Source organism: Tauraco erythrolophus, chromosome 10 (genome assembly GCF_009769465.1).
Source record: "Tauraco erythrolophus isolate bTauEry1 chromosome 10, bTauEry1.pri, whole genome shotgun sequence".
NCBI classification, from domain to species: Eukaryota; Metazoa; Chordata; class Aves; order Musophagiformes; family Musophagidae; genus Tauraco; species Tauraco erythrolophus.
Genome location: NC_141474.1, coordinates 14,187,781 through 14,205,220, shown reverse-complemented (window position 1 = coordinate 14,205,220; position 17,440 = coordinate 14,187,781). Strand labels below are relative to the sequence as shown.

The 17,440-nt window shown below is 39.1% G+C and overlaps 1 protein-coding gene across 1 annotated transcript in view; it reads left to right on the top strand.

Moving 5' to 3' along the window:
• The window catches only part of LOC104372899 (uncharacterized), a 53,277-nt gene that overhangs the window by 15,989 nt on the left and 19,848 nt on the right, over positions 1-17,440 (top strand). The window contains 2 exon segments of the mRNA XM_086617730.1: positions 259-507; positions 7,246-7,347. Of these exon segments, the coding sequence (XP_086473856.1) occupies positions 259-507; positions 7,246-7,347 (351 nt within the window).

Here is a 17,440-nt window from a genome sequence, read left to right as displayed (position 1 = left end):
TTTACAGTTAAATGCAGTTGATACTTGATTTTGGTGGAGTTATTTCTGATCAGCATCAACAGTCTATCACGTAATGTATTTTCCCAGCCTAGGGGTCTGTCAGTTCCCATTTCTTTAGTATTAGGAAATGAAAATTGGATGAGATTCTGTGATAATATACAAAAAAAAAGGAAAGCAAAAACTAGAAAGAATGATAAAATATGTCCCTCATAATTCACTGCTGACAATTTACTTCTGATTTTGTTTGGTTTTGTTTAGGTACTTCCCATCAAGGTGGCTATTCACATGATGCTGTGGTCCATGCATTACAAAAATGTGGCATTTGTCATATTGACACAGCAAAAAGATATGGCTGTGAATCTCTCCTCCAAAAAGCCGTCAAAGAGAGTGGTGTGAAGCGAGAGGACCTCTGGATAACTACCAAATTGTGATGTAGTGATTATGGCTATGAAAACACAAAAAAGGCCTGCTTGGAGTCATGTGAAAGGCTTGGTGTTGAATATCTTGGTATGAATCTTTACATATAGCTCATTTATTGTGCCTTCCGTGTGAGTATTTGCAAAGATGAATGAATTCCTGAAAAAAAAGATGTAGTACAGATAGATCACAGAAACCAAATTCTGCCTTTATTTACACGTTTGCAGATTTCTTGTTCTGTTTGTTCTCTAGGAAGTTCACATGCATTTAATTGAGAGCACAGAATTTTTGCATGTTGCGAGTGTTTTAAAACAGGTCAAGGTATGTTTTGTGAAGGTACATTTCATTATTAAATTGATTTGAGGAAAAACTGCATGAGTTTTATATATTTTGCTAAAAACACCCAAAACCGATGAAACAAGTGTTCATAATCTTTACAATAATTTATTGGTAACAGGGTGACAAAAATGCCTAATTACTTCTATGGTCTGTTAAATCTCAAGGAATGGGAGTCCTTCCTAAAAGTTATTTTGTAGGTCTATTAACTTTTAAAAATTCTGAGTAACTGCTTTTAGTTTGGTCTGTTTGATGCAGTATACTTTGGGGAAAATGTTAGAACTATCTACAAGACTGTAGAAGACTGAATCTAACTAACACCGAATTAGACTTATGCACTTTTAAACTTTTCCTGATCACAAACTTCTCCCAGTGAGGGATGTGATGTTGTTACTCCCTTATTAGACAGGCAAAAAGCTGCAATAATGATGCCAGTTAATTCTTTGCAACCGTTCATAGAAAAGGAGGTACCTGAAAAAAATAAACATGGTATTTTTTTAAATGCTTTTGCTGTTTCTTCCCTAGGTGGAGCAATGAAAAGAAAGTGGAGGTAGAAAAAGATGAATTTAAAGTAATAAACTAAAATACACTGGTGGAGGACATAATGTTTATGCTGATAATCAAGAAGTAATTGACCTAACCATCAGATGTTACCTGTCGGTATTCTGAAAACCCTCATTTTGCTTCACTTTCCTCACCCTGTTGGCCTATTACCAATAAATAAACTTTAATTAGGAAGCGAACAACTTCTGTGAAGTACAGATTTCTCAGAATGGCACATAATATTAATGGCAGCTGTGTGCTGTATTCACTGGCTCTTTTGCTTGGGTACACAGCAAGATAAAGGGAAAAAAACCCATATCTGTTCAAGATTGAGATACTTGTATGCACTCTTTGGCTCCATTCTTTCTGGAAATGTATCCCTTAACTTCCTGCACAAGTACAGAATAATGCAAGATGAATTAAAATCTCTTTTTGTCTATCCTGTGCAAATACAGGTCACTGCAAGGAAACTTTAATAAACAGAGTTTCAAGCCCTGACTTTCTCCTCTAAATTAAGAAATAACATGTTTCCTCCTCTCTGTTTTCTGCTTGTTATGTTTTGTGTTTGCTTTCTTTTTTCTCTTGCTTACTATGGCACTGGTGCTGAATGTCAATGAGAGGAAAACTTGATTCACTTCCAGGAAATCATTTTTGGTGATTCCTTTTAGTACCGTATTTTGCTTTTATTTTCTTAGGTGACTGATTGAAGTAGGTGCTCACATACTCAGTTTACATATTGCTGCTAAGCAGAAATAAGTGAAACAAGGGAAAAAATATCTGATAGTAAGAAATGCACAAATACTGTCACTGTGTGAGTGAACCCTTGGACTGGCATAAACAGAACTTCAGTTTGTCAGCTCTGAGACTTTTGCTTGTAGTGCTAAGACAAGTGCAATTACCTGTGCAATTTGCCTCTATACCAGGTTTTTTTCTCCTTTTTTTTTTTTAATGCCATCTCCTGTCTTCCCTCCTTCCTCACCTTTCTTTCACTGATGTAGAGATGTCTGAAAAATTTGTAAAGCTCTTCCTGAACCACCAGTTAGTCTGACATAGTGACCTAAATCTAATCTGGCTTCAGTTTGCTTGACAATTTGTAACCTGTGATGGTTTAGGAAATACTTCACATGCAATTCATTGATCTGTCAATGAGGATGGTGACCTCCACAAGAAGGATGGGATGGCAAATGAAGTAATGGTTTTGGCTGCTTGAGTTCACTCTCTGTTGGATCAACTCCACAGACCATTTTTTCTTAAACATAGTATGATCTGCACTCCTGTGAAAGAGATAAGGTTGAGTTCTATGTTTAGTGCTATGTATGCTGGTGATGTGGACCCTTAGAAGAGGTAGAATATGTGGTGTGCTTCATGGGATTCATAGAAGGCATCATGCTTTAGCATGAAAGCACCCAGCTGGAAGGTGCTATTGGAAGGATTCTCAAGCAAAAAGTGGCAATATCTTGAAACATGAATTTTTCATGTGTTTTAAGAATGCTTAGAGTAAAAGCTTTTTGTTGGAAATTGAGGCTTATCACAAGTCTAAACAAAAGTAACTGGAATGTGGAAGATTGGTTTGAAAATACGGTTATAAGGTTGTAGAACTAAGCTTAGAAACCCTAACTCTGCTTCTTTTGATGCAGCCCAGGATACAGTTGGCTTTCTGGGCTGCAAGCGCACATTGCCGGCTCATGTTGAGCTTCTCATCAGCCAACATCCTCCATACAGAATATGGAATGCCAGCTGTTGAAACAGATCAACTGCTGAAAGCAGCCACAGGTTTTTGAGAGAAAAAGTGTTCCATGTAAAACACTGTTATGAAACCTTTTTGATAAACACTTTTCAGGCAAATAGTTCGGAAGAGTAGCGTTCCTGGATTTTTATTTGAATCAGTAGATTATATATCCATGAGAAGCTGGAAATTTGTATTATTTGTGGGCAGTGGTTGTAACAGATATTCTGCTCCTTGCATTTTCTAAACGGTTGTCAACTGGCAGTCACAGTAAACCCATATGAAATGGGAGCAAATCTTACGGGTTTGGCAGTAGCAGAATGCATTCCTTGGGATTTGGATCAAACCTCCAAAGTAACTTCTTCAATGTGATTTGTGGGTTACTGAATTCATAAACAATTTCGTTGTCCTTTTGACTGTACCGAGTCTGTCACATTAATAGAACAATAGAATGGTTTGGGTTGGAAGGGACCTCAAAGATCATCTAGTTCCAGCCCCCCTGCTGTGGGCAGGGAAACCCTCCACTACACCAGGTTACTCAAAGCCTCGTCCAACCTGGCCTTGAACACTTCCAGGGATGGGGCATACACAACCTCTCTGGACAACCTGTTCCAGTAATGCACTCAGTTCAGATTGCATATTAATTCAGAACACTTTGGAGGTTGCTTCACATTGATCCTTGTTCCAATATAATAAAAACATAAGCAAACAAAAAAGATTGGGCAGCAGAGAAAAATATATCATGCACATGTTAAGTGCAGTGACAACTGAGAAAAGCAGGGAAAATACAATGATTGCATTAAGATAACTGTGCTAAACATTGAAAAATGTATTTTTCTTTTAGGTTTGATATGAGCCAAGGCTATTTGTCAAAACTAGGTTTGTTTTAGTGAATTTTGACCTTTTTAAAAAATATTGTATTAGGAATTTTAATAGAATTGCAAACTTTTATTTCCATGATAACATGCTTTGGCTTTTAAATGTGTAAAACGTCCCTGTACTTTTGAGTTAAGAGGAACTGTGGTGATTGTAGGTGCTACAACCACTAAGAAGTAATAAGCCACTCTATTTTAAATGTCTGTGTGAAAACAGTTCACATGTTAATTTTAGTTTTCCTGCAGCACTGTGTTTTGACATTTGAACTCTAGGCTCTCTCTTACCACTGCAGCACTACAGCTTTATTGTCTGTAGAGGATGCTTTCAAAAGCTGGTAAATACAAAATTTGATTGTGAATGTTTGGAGGGTTTTTTTCCTTCTTTCTCAAGTGCATTCTGATTCTGTGAGTCATTAGGGTTTTTTTCTGGTTTGAGTTAAGATTATTTTTAAAAGAAACATGGTTGGAAGACATCTCAAAGTATTGATTAATCTGTCCCACGCTACAAGGCACAACCCCATTGTTCTCAACAGATAGAAATGTAGTCTGTTCTTAGAAACTTCCAGTGATAGTTGCACATTTCTTAATTACTGGAACCTTAAGCAATTTTGATAAATAATTGGAAACTAAATTCTTGCCTCCAAAATGAAAATAAGAGTGTTTGTGTTTGTGTAGTCTCCCAAGAGGGGAAATATTTTAAGCAAAAGAAAACGTGTGGGTGTAGGTGTGAATGTGTGTACAAATGAAGATGAAATCATAGACCTTGGTTTGCGAGGTGCTTACTGGTTTTTTTGGCCTGCAGGTATTGTGGAAGGTTTTCTAGCAGATGCAGGAGAAGTAAGTAGATCCTAATTTAAAATGAACTATGCTTAGTTTGTTTATTAAATAGAGTGGCAACTCCATTGCTCATTGCAAGGTACATGGTATTCCTTCCACTCCTAGCTGTGCTGGGGTGGTTTGTGCATGACTGGCAGAAAGACCATTCTACTCTTTATCTGAGATAAGGTACCTTTGCCCCACATCTCTTGTGAACACTTCTTGCAGTCAGGAGGACGGCACTTTGTGATCCAGTAGATGCTTTCTAGCCCTAAGTGTGTTTAGTTCTAACTGCAAAATAATTTTCATTTCAACAAAAAGCCTAAATTAAAATAAACATAATAGGATGATATGGACATCACATATCTGATAACATTACCTTTCTAAAATCAAAGACGAACAGCTAATCATCTTTGTGTTGAAGAGATCTCAGACACTAGTACGAGGAAGGATGATCTACTGCATTTTTTTAAATATCCAAGGCCAGAGATCTTTCAGTTATCAAATCTGTTAAAAGTCATTCTTCTGAGAGTGCTTCAATTTCTTGGGCTGAGTACAACACCTCTTTGTCTGTGGAAATCCATGGTGTAACTATTTCTGTGAACATTTGCGAACTGTGATGTCCGTCTAACTGAATATTCAAGCTTTTGGAAAAGTAGCTTTTGATGAAATTCTGCTGAAGTTAATGATCATTTTCTATTGGTGCTATACAATGTTTTTGTTTGCATAGTTAAACAGTTCTTACTAGTCTGATTTGGAGAACATAACAAGCAGCATTTAAAGATATGTAACTCTTCCATTTTATTCTTAATAAATGCAGTGTCTTTCTACAGAGCAATTAGAGAAGAAGTAATTATTTGCAGATCAGTGATGAACAAGATTGCATATGGTTTTTTACTCTTTTCTAAATTTGGAGTGGATTTTATGTGTATAAGGGCAAAGAATGAGCAGCTTTCTCTTTAAATGTGACATAAATCCAAGTGCTGCAAATCATTATATATGAGTGGTAATTGCTTGTCTGAGCAATTGTGTTTAAAAGTCTTATGGGTTATTGATATCAGGAAAGTGCAAATCTAGCTCATGATTTTTGTGGTACACCCAAAACATTTCTTTCCTTGATACATCTGTAGTGTATCTTAGTGTACAAAATTCTGTACTATTCTAATTATATTCTTAATGTAAACAGTGCTCTTTAACAGTGTTGCAGTGATGTACCCAAATGGGAACTGGTGTATTATAGCGAATTTCATGTTAAGTTTTCCTCTTAAATCGAGGTTGATTTTGTATTTTTAGAGATGGAAAGCTAATATACCAGCCCAGTGGTATAGTAATCATTAGTGCAGTCCTTAAATATGAATTAAAAAAATATATGGCAGAGGATCTGTGTTTTCATAAAGAGGTGCTGATGAATGGTGTGATGCATTCAAAGAACAAAAAGCTCTGCTCGTTGCAAATGAGTCTATGTGTGAATTGCCAAAAAAGGAATATTATAAAGCACAAAAACAATGGTGCACATCTCAGTCATGCATTTATTTCCTTTTCCTGTTTTGTGTCAGAATAATGTATGCAGCAAAGACCAACACCTCTTTGAGTGGGTTGTCTGCAGTTACCTGTTCAATCTGTAGTTAGAAATGTAATCGCTTTCAAAGTATCTCCTAAATTTCTCCTCCAGAACATCTGGCAGTGTGTACAAACTTACGAAGGAGATATAGATCCTGTCATTTTTGAAATGTAGGTAATCTGATTTGGAACTCTTAGTCCAATACATGTAAAATTCTCATTTTTAGTTTATGTTGGAAATGCATCCTTTTTCAGTAGAAGGATAGTCTTTTCTTGCATGGAGACAACACAAAAAGCATCCTTTCCTGAGACGGCCAGGAGCTGCTTGGATATCTTAATTGTGTTTGAAATTGTGCTAACATTTCATAAAATGTAGTAAAGTATAATTTCTTTCCCTTAAAATAACATTTTAGGAAACGCTTAAAGAAAAATAAATCATAAATGCCATAAAATTATAGAAAAAAAACACAAAGGATGTGCTATAATTTCCAACAGAAGTTCATAAATGGAAGTATTCTTTAGAAAGGGAAAAAACAGACCCACTGCTGAGGTTGTATAAAATATCTGTAGAACTGCCAAACATATTTATCTTCCATAAACTCGAAGACTTACAGCAGTTCAGCAGTAGTCGAGTCTTAATTCCAGTGACCAAAATCCCTTTGATTTAAATGGAACTTGTTACGTATTGCAACTTTATCAAGTGCATATGTGACCGTGAAATTCTGATTACAGTGGCCTATACTCATGGCACGTGTGCAACTTCTGCTACCTTTAGTTATTAATGAAATGTTGTAGATTTCATTTATTAAAACTAAATGGATGTATACAGTAACAATCATGGAGTAGTAATTTTAACTATTTTGATGATAATATGTTAGGGACCATTATGGAGGGAAAATGCTGTTTCTCATGGTTTGATATATATATTTTTTGGACATTTTAATGAGCAGTCTGATTCTGTTTCTTTTTTAGATCTTTATTTAATACACTGGCCTGATGCAGATGTTCAAGGTAAAAGCAATCGAGAGGTCCGAGCTGAAACCTGGAGAGCGATGGAGGAGCTCTATGAGAAAGGTGATATAATAATGAAAACTTTGCAGAAGGAATTATAGTGCATTTTGGGACTTGGAGAATTCATAGGGAGCGATGTTCAAAAACATGATTTGAATTGGATGCTCATGTTTCAGTGGGATTTGGGGGTGTGAGTTATGTGAATATCTTCGGAAATTGCAGCACTAGCATTTTGGTAAGTTAAATAAGAGAGCTTTATGTTGCTTGTAAATAAAACACTGCCAAATTCTGCCTGTGAGATTAATGATGGTGTGCATACTTTCTTGAGGAAATCTACAGATTAAATTGAAATGTATATGCCACTATAGAACATCTTTGTAGTAACCTCCTGTTTTAAGTATAAATCATGCTGGTTTACTTCCTTTAGATTTTTTTTTTGATTGTATGATGCCATTTTCCAAATTATCATGTATTGTGGTGCTTTATAGATCCATTTGTGTTTTAGAAAAGGTCAACAAAAAAGCTAGATGAGGAACAAATACTCAACTACAGATTCTTTGGTACTAACTTTTGGAAAAAAAAAATTCAAAGGGAGCTATTTTCTCAAGTTCTGATAACTGTGAATTTGATTTTTGGTGCACTGCAAGCTTCAGTTTACTTTCATAGCAATAGGAAGAGTAGACTGCCCCAATCAAAATTTATCACGTAGATTTGAGAGGAGGATTTTGCTCCTGAAGTATGCAGTATTATTAGAAATAGTGTTGTAAGAGAAGATCCTGTCATGCAGTTCTTGGGCAATATGGACCACCCTTTTTACAGCTTCAGAGAAGTTCCATGGACAGGGAGAAGACTTATTGGATTAAGTAGCCTATCCACTAACCCAGAGTTACTGAGATAGTGATTGTAGCAGGAGAGTTGTACAAAGGCAGTTACAAACTGTCTGTGCCACTACCAGTTTTATCAGAGCGATAAGTAAACCTGTTCTCTTACACTTCAACCCTTCAGTTACTTTTGATCTGCATCTGGAAACACAGAAGTAAATTACCTTTGGTACATCTTTTGTTCTTACTTTTTATATTAAGCGTAAGGGAAGTTGCGAAAAGTGTTTTCTGCTATGTAAGGGATTGCAACATTCAGTTTTTAAAGAAACACTACACCGACCTAATATTTCAAAGCGTTGATCGACCTGTAAGTCCAAAGGTGGATTATTCGACAAGGTACTTCATCTTTCCATTCAGAAGTTTTTTATCTTATGAGTATTTAAGTTAATGAATGTAGTTTGTACCTAGGTATGCTATCCTAATTTGCTGCAAACAAGTTGTATTTTCACCTTTTATTATTATTCCTATTCTGTTGGCGTTATTCTGCTTTTGCATGTGTGTTTGTGATCTTTCCTGTCTTGCGCAACTCTTCCTTTCTCTACATCTTCCTAATGGGAAGGACTGTAATCTATTCAGTGGCCTTCCAGTAAGGCACTGGAAATACCATTACTGGCCTCATAGAAGAGGAAAAATTACTTTTATTTTTTGTTCTTATGCAGAATATCTCTTTACAGACATCCCATGTTATATTTATTTTCCTGCATTTACATTTCTTCAATAGTTTTGTCAATTTGCATGTTGCTACTCTGAGTATTTTCCTGAATTTAAGCACTCCGTAGACTCATGATTCACTTAGCTGAGTGCAAGTTTTCCAGCTCTGGTTGTCTCAATTACCTCAGTTAGATCATGTACAGGGGAAGGAAAATTTATTAGTCTGGTTGAATCAATGCCTTAGAACACTAACCTCCACATTTTTGCTTTAGGGGATACAGGCTGTGGATGTCCTGACCATAACCATGTGTTACTGAAATGACACGCAAATGTTAACCGCTCTGGAGATTGAAATACAATGATTCCCAAGGAAAATGTTAAATAATTTGTTTGCATGGTTAACCACTAGACTTTCCACTGAAGATTAAACACTTGCTGCATATCTTTATGTGACTTGCTATGTGTTATGTGAGCAATATGTTAGCCTTGGTATGGATTGACTGTAGGATTTGGACAAAATCCTTACTTGAGGAAAAAAATCATCTTCATTTATTGGGCGAAAAATTGTAGGTTCTATGCTAAACAGGTGAGTTCTTTGTCTTCTCTGAACTTGACATTTGTTCAGGTAGTCATTAGTTCTTGTTTGCAATCCTGTTATTTTATTTTTTTTTTAGAAAATGTTTATTCTGGGAAAAAAATATTAGCAGAAACTAAAAGCTTCACATTTAAGGATTGACCATTTAAACAAATAATGTGCTTCTGCAGTCAATTCACAAAGGAAATACTGAAATTATTCAACTTGCTAGTGGGTTTAGCAACTAGCTTCATCCAACTGAAGAGTGTCCGAAAGTGCAGTGACAATAAACACTGTTCTCTGTAGGAAAAAAAATTGAGACTGATACTGCATATCTATCTGCAAGAGACTTATGAAATGGTTAAAAGATCTCAATATTGACCTAAATCTTTGGTCTGGCTGAAGTTAACAAGATTTTCTTTAATCACTTTTCTGTATTCACAGATTGTTTGAGTGCAGATATTTGAAAATCTCATTCTTTCAACTTCAATTTAAATCCAGGTTAATACCGATTCAGCAAAACTCCACTGGGGCAAGTAACATTTTAAAATTATGTAAATTATTAATAGTCTTTTTTATTGTTATTACCAGTTGCCCTAGGAGGAGGGTAAATAAACTGTTAGTACCCAATACCAAGACTGTAAAAGTCTTTAATGCAGATTTTTTTAAGATTGTGTTAAGTTTTAGATTGGTCACAATGGTCAGAAGTTGACACAAGAAAAATCCCAACTGCATCTACATTCATAGCTTTGAGATAATTTTTTTTTTTTTGGGGGGGTCCTGTCTACAAAGACAGATTTAACCAGTTTCACCTGAGAGCCAGCACACAGCAGCAGAGACACAGGGCTGCAATAGCACAACTTGCAGGGCTTCTGGCCTGAAGTATTTTCTCACCCAGCTAACTGAAGAGAGACCAGACGTTGTGCCCCTGTCTAGGTCAGCATGCACTGATTTGTAAGATTCTGCCTCCAGATAATAAAAACACTGAGTGAGAAGTTAAAAAAAAATCTAAACTGTTCGTCAAAATTAGTAAAATAAATATTTTAGGGAGCAAAAAACTTGCAGAAAAAGTTAAACAAAACTCAGATTATAACGAGTTCAATTTTAGTAAATTCCTAAGTACCTCTGGCTGTGGAAGAAATAGAAAGTTTATTGTTATTTGAATGCAGCACATGCCAATGAAATTGGTGTGTAAACTGTTAGATGTGAATTCATTGAGATATGTGGGCATCCTTAAGTTTGCTCTTTCTTAATACTTGACTGCTTAGTATTGCTTCCTATATATACTCTTAATGAAGGTTTGGAGTTCAGCTGTAACATCAGAATATTCTCATAAATAGAAAATAATAGATTGAGGTGATGAGAGAGATCCTTTGCTATCACTGAAAAATCCCCACCGTGGCTTACCACTATACTGGTTTTGCATTTCAGCCAAAGGAATTTGAGGTTAAAATTTTTCAGAAGAATCTCTTGTCCTGATATGATTTGAACTGGAAACACGAACGATTTAAAATGAGAATCTGAATAGTATTTGTTAGAGATCTCATTACCTTTTCCAGTTGATTACTTGCCATACTGAAGGTTTTGGTTGCACTCCTTGGATCCAGTGTGCTTTAAATCTTTGGAAACTAAACAGAATCTGATTACTGCCCCAAGGCTGATGTCTCAGGAACACACTTGAAAGAAGGTTTCATATTTTAGCACTCTCACCCTTGTGCTCGAATCCACTGTTGAACTGCCTAATGCAACTCAGCAGCTATCTCAAGATCTCACTTCAAGTTTAAAACCATTTCCCAGAATCCTAGGTGTTTTTCTTGATATTTTTCATGAGGAAGGCCATGGCAGATACGAGAGCATGCCCAAAAACACTCATAGGGTTTCTGAAGCCACTGTTGTCCTTTACTATAACAGTATAGATTCATAGATTCATAGATTTCTAGGTTGGAAAAGACCTTAGAGATCATCGAGTCCAACCATCCCTAATCCCCATTAAACCATATCCTCAAGTAGCTCATCCACCCTATTCTTAAACACATCCAGGGATGGGGACTCAACCACTTCCCTGGGCAGCCTATTCCAGTGGCTGACAACCCTTTCAGAGAAGAAATACTTCCTAACATCCAACCTGAATCTCCCCTGACTAAGCTTATGCCCATTTCCTCTTGTTCTATCTCCCATCACTAATGTAAAGAGCCCTTCCCCTAACTCCCCACCATATTTTCTCAAGTATTTATAGGCCGTAATCAGGTCTCCCCTCAGCCTCCTCTTCTCCAGGCTAAACAGCCCCAACTCCCTCAGCCGCTCCTCATAAGTTTTATTTTCCAGCCCCTTGACCAGTTTAGTCGCCCTTCTTTGGACTCGCTCCAGGAGCTCAATATCTCTCTTAAAGCGAGGGGCCCAAAACTGGACACAATATTCCAGGTGCGGCCTCACCAGTGCCGAGTACAGGGGCAGGATCACCTCCCTGCTCCTGCTGGTCACACTATTCTTGATACACGCCAGTATCCCATTGGCCTTTTTGGCCACCTGGGCACACTGCTGGCTCATATCAAGCCGGTAGTCAACCAACACCCCCAGGTCCTTTTCCGCCAGGCAGCTCTCCAGCCACTCCTCCCCAAGCCTATAGCGATGCTTGGGGTTTTTATACCCCAAGTGAAGGACTCTGCACTTGGCCTTATTAAAGCTCATGCCATTGGCCTCAGCCCAACGATCCAGTCTGTTCAAATCCCTCTGAAGGGCCTCCCTACCCTCAAGCAGATCAACACAGCCTCCCAGCTTGGTGTCGTCCGCAAATTTACTGAGGGTACATTCAATCCCCTCATCCAGGTCATTGATAAAGATGTTAAACAGAACTGGACCCAGCACTGAGCCCTGGGGAACCCCACTGGTGACCGGCCTCCAGCCGGATTTAGCCCCATTTACCACCACTCTTTGGGCCCGGCCATCCAGCCAGTTTTTAACCCAAAGGAGGGTGTGCCTATCCAGGCCAGCAGTTACCAGTTTCTCCACCAGAACACTATGAGAAACTGTATCAAAGGCTTTACTGAGGTCCAGGAAAACTACATCCACAGCCCTTCCCTCGTCAACCAGGCGGGTCACCCTGTCATAGAAGGTGATCAGGTTTGATTGGCAAGACCTGCCTTTCATAAACCCATGTTGACTGGGCCTGATCACCCGGTTAACCTGTATGTGCTCATTAATAGCACTCAAGATAACCTGTTCCATGACTTTGCCCGTCACCGAGGTCAGACTGACAGGCCTGTAGTTCCCCGGATCCTCCTTCCGCCCTTTTTTGTAAATGGGGGTAACATCCGCCAGCCTCCAGTCCAGCGGAACTTCCCCAGTGAGCCAAGACTGCCCAAAGATAATGGACAGGGGTTTGGCAATGACATCCGCCAGCTCTCTCAGGACTCTCGGGTGGATACCATCAGGCCCCATAGACTTGTGGGCATCCAGCCGAAGGAGCAGATCCTTGACCCGTTCCTCTTGGATCACAGGAGCTTCGATCTGCTCTCCCTCCCTGCACTCAGACACCGAAGGCCAGCTCACCTGGGAACTGCTGACCTTATTATTAAAGACTGAGGCAAAGAAGGCATTAAGGACCTCAGCCTTGTCTTCATCCCTAGTGACTAACGTACCCCCTGAGTCCAGTAGGGGCTGGAGGTGATCTTTAGCCCTCCTTTTGTTATTAATATATTTATAGAAAGACTTTTTGTTGTCCCTTACGGAGCTGGCTAGTCTAAGTTCCAATTGGGCTTTTGCCTCCCTGATTATCTCCCTACATGCCCTAACTTCCTCCCTGTATTGATTCCTGGATGCCTGCCCATTCTTCCAAGACTTGTAGACATCCCTTTTTCTTTTGAGATGTTCCCAAATCTCCTTTGTTATCCAAGCTGGTTTTCTACCCCGGCGGCTCGACTTCCGGCACACAGGGACAGCTCGCTCCTGTGCCTCCAGAATTTCCTTTTTGAATAGTAACCATCCCTCCTGCGCCCCCTTACCCTTGAGAGCTGTCTCCCATTGGACTTTGTTAACCAGACTTCTAAACAGCCCAAAGTCAGCTCGCCCAAAGTCCAGCTTGGCCGTTTTAGTGTTCCCTCTCCTAACTTCCCCTAGAATTGAGAATTCTATTATCTCGTGGTCACTAAGCCCCAGGCGTCCTCCAACCTTCACATCTCCCACAAGACCTTCTCTGTTCACAAACAGCAGGTCTAGGGGAGCTCCTTCTCTAGTCGGTTCACTAACCAGTTGTGAGAGGAAGTTGTCCTCCACACTCTGCAGGAACCGCCTAGACTGTTTCCTGACTGCCATGTTATACTTCCAACAGACATCAGGCAGGTTAAAGTCACCCATAAGGACAAGGGCTAGTGAGCGCGAGACTTCCCCCAGTTGTTTAAAGAATAGCTCATCAGTCTCACTGTCCTGATAGGGTGGCCTATAGCAGATACCCACTACAATATCCGCCTTCATAGGCCCCTCTTTGATTTTCACCCACAGACATTCTACTAGGTCATCCCCAACATTTAACTCTAAACAGTTTAGATCTTCCCTTACATACAGGGCAACCCCACCACCCCTTCTACCTCTCCTATCCCTCCTGAAGAGTTTGTAGCCATCCATGGTAGCACTCCAGTTATACGAGTCATCCCACCATGTTTCAGTGATGGCAACTATGTCGTAGTTTCCCCGGATAGCAAGAGCTTCCAGTTCCTCTTGTTTATTGCCCATACTACGTGCGTTTGTATAGAAGCACGTAAGTTGGGCTTTCGACCCCACGGCACCCCTAGCGGGGGAAGTTTTATTACCTGAGCTGTTATTTTTGGGATTCTCTTTAACCTCTAGGCAACTTGTGTGTTGCTCTTGACTACACATATCACCCCCTAGTATCACTGAGGCAGCAGGCCGAAGGCACCTGCCTACACTCCCTTCATCAGACAATGGAGGGCCGTCCTCGGCTGTTAATCCTCTAAGTCTGATAATACCCCCCACCCCCTTCACATCTAGTTTAAAGCCCTGTTGATGATCCCAGCTAGTTCTGTAGCGAGCAGCCTTTTCCCCTGTGGAGACAAACCCGCCCCGTCCCTAGATAGAAGATCTGGCATTAAGGTCAGCCCGTGGTTAAAGAAGCCTAGGTTGTTTTCCTCACACCACTTTTGTAGCCAATTATTTAAATCCTCGATCTTTGTTTTCCATCTTGTGTCATGTCCTAGAGTCGGTATGATAGAAGAGAATATTACTTGGGCCCCCGATCCCTTCAACATTCTTCCCAAAACCCTGAGATCCTTCTTAATAGTCCGGATGTTTCTTTTCCTAATGTCATCCATACCAACTTGGAAAAGAAGAAGAGGGTAGTAATCAGTGGGTCTGACTATAGATGGGAGTTTTTTTGTTACATCCCTAATTGTTTCCCCAGGAAGGGAGCAGACCTCCCTGTGTAAAGGGTCAGGTCTACAAATCTGGCCCTCCACACCCCTCAAAAGGGAGTCTCCTAAAACAATCACCCGCCTTTCCTTTTTAACTGAGGCTGTCTTGATGATACGTGTGGTCCTAGGGAAGGATAAGGTATGACAGAATACATTTATTATCTATGTATGACAGAATACATTTATTATCTATGTTAAAATAACACACCTCAAAAGTTTTACCCACTTCAGGCGTTTTAATCTCTTTGGGTTGTGTCTGGAACATGGTCCTGTGTCTTTCTGGTTTGTCCTTGAGCTACAGAGCCTTTGGCTAAACATGCTTGTCTTTTATTTTCTCCTGGCTCAATCCTTCAGTATGTTCCTGAGAGTCCATTAAAAGTCCTACCAGCATCTTTCCCCTTTAACCTGCATTTGGTATATTTTTGCTCTCTATCCTTTCTTCCCTACAAACAAAGCAAGGTCAAACTTTTAGTTCACTTTTTTAGTATTCCTCTTGTATAGCCAGAGTCCAGTCATTAAATTTGCTGGTTTCCAAGAATGTCTTTCCAGGGAAAAATGTCATACAGTCCTGGTCAACAAAGGTAGATACATATTTACAGTGGTATACAAACCTATAGCAATTGTATCATTCCATAACATGAACCAAAACTTATAAATTGTACGTGTATTTCCCCAAATCATACAGGAAGTATATTAGAACACTTATATCAATAAATTATAACACCACTTGATTCATGAGACGTGCGTGTGCTGGTTGAGAAGGGATTCAGTGCAGCGATTTCTATTTTGTCATACAGTCTTCCATAAGTCTTCAGACTCTGGGTTTTGCATGCATTTAGGCCTGGCCTTGCTTCCAGAGAGAATTGTGCCATCTCTTATGATAGCTCTGGGATCTGAATTCTGCATCTGGTCAGGATAGTCAGCCCTTTTTCTAATGGAAAAGCTTCTGAAGAACTGCAGTGATTTCCACTGTTCGGTCATTGCAGCATCTTTATGTTGAGAATTAGGAACGAATGAATGGGGGAGGATAATTATTATTTTCTTTACTGTTTTTAGAGTCGTAGCATGTACCTGACAGTAGAGGATAAAGGCAGTACCTGCACTAAAAATTCTCGTTCAAAAATGATGGGTGACTTCTGATAGACCAAGCTGATAGCTCTTAATTCATGGCAGAAAAGATCTCATTGTTAAACTGCTTTGTACTAGCTGAGGACAACCTTGCAGTTTCAAGAATTAGTTTCGTTTCTTTAGATGCTGTTATGCCTGAGAATGTAGCTGCTGCTTTTTTTGTTTATTTTTCTTATCTTCTGTGACTTTTTAAGCTGCTCCAGTTTGCTTGGACCTGTTTCACAGGAGCCGTCTGACTCCATTGCTCTATGCGCATCTGTCTCTCAGGTTGCAGTTAGAGTAGAAAGTCTCTGTCTGTACTGCAGTCCTGAGGGGCAGAGAATTCTAGACGTGTGTCTCTGTTCAACAACCTGCATACATGTTTTCCTTTAAAGAGTTATGGGATGCATAGCGCTGAGGGAAAAGGGAGAATATTCTTAATTTTGGTCAGTGAGACATTTGTGTATAATAACTGGTTCTTTCTGTTGTAACAGCTGAAATCAACTAGGATTCTTGCAATATCAAGGCTATGGTTTGAATTTTTGTGGTCTCGTCTCATACATTGTCATTTTGTGAAATTATCTTCTCCAGTGCCTCAGGACAGAGGCCAGACTGCCTACAGAACCCATTCCAAAATACATACATTGAGTCAAATATTCCCTTGCCAGCTGCAACATTCTTGTATAGGCATTTGTCTGCTGGCAGATGAAAGCAGTGTGGCAAGCTGCTTTGACATCGTGAATAGTTATTATGTATGGTCACTGGTATTTGGTCTGTTCCTACTGAAATGACCCTTTCCATATGCAGTGTCTTTAATGACCTTGATTTTGGCATTGTGGCCAGCCCATCATCTTGGCAAGCTTTTCATCCACGCATGCACATGATTATTTGTCTCTCCATCTAAAAACGCTGGGAAGAATGAGGGCCTCCAGCCAGCTTTTGCCTGAAGTTGGCAAGAGTAGTAACATGCTGGTTGTTGTGGGTTCAGATCCCACTAGGACTCGGTCCCATTTTACTAAGAGTAAATTTTTTTTGGTTATCTTTTAAGTGTAAGCAGTGCCATCTATACTTACATGAAACATTTATACTTGCATCAGAAATTCCTTAATGTGTTAACTTAGGATTTTGTTGAACATAGAGAACTGTTCTTCAAAATAAATACAATTATTCCATTAATATGTTAGTTTAATAGTCTTCATGAATTATTTGAAGAGTGCTATAAAGTAATAGAAATTGTTTAGCCTAGTAATTGATGCCACATCACTGTGTTCTTGGAAAAAAAGTTATGTTTTGCCTAATGTCAAGTGAGAGAAGAAATCTAATCAACGATATTCTTGTCCTTTTCATCATTTGACATGGACCAGTTAAATGATCATCTTTTCTTCCTCCAGTTTCTATCATCTTTTAAAAGTATGAGTGAAGGTTCAGTAAATCAGATAGTTTTGTGTGTAGGTGGCACAAATTTCTAGTACATCCTTTCCTAGATGACATATTCTGCCTTTTTTCTACTGAACAATTAC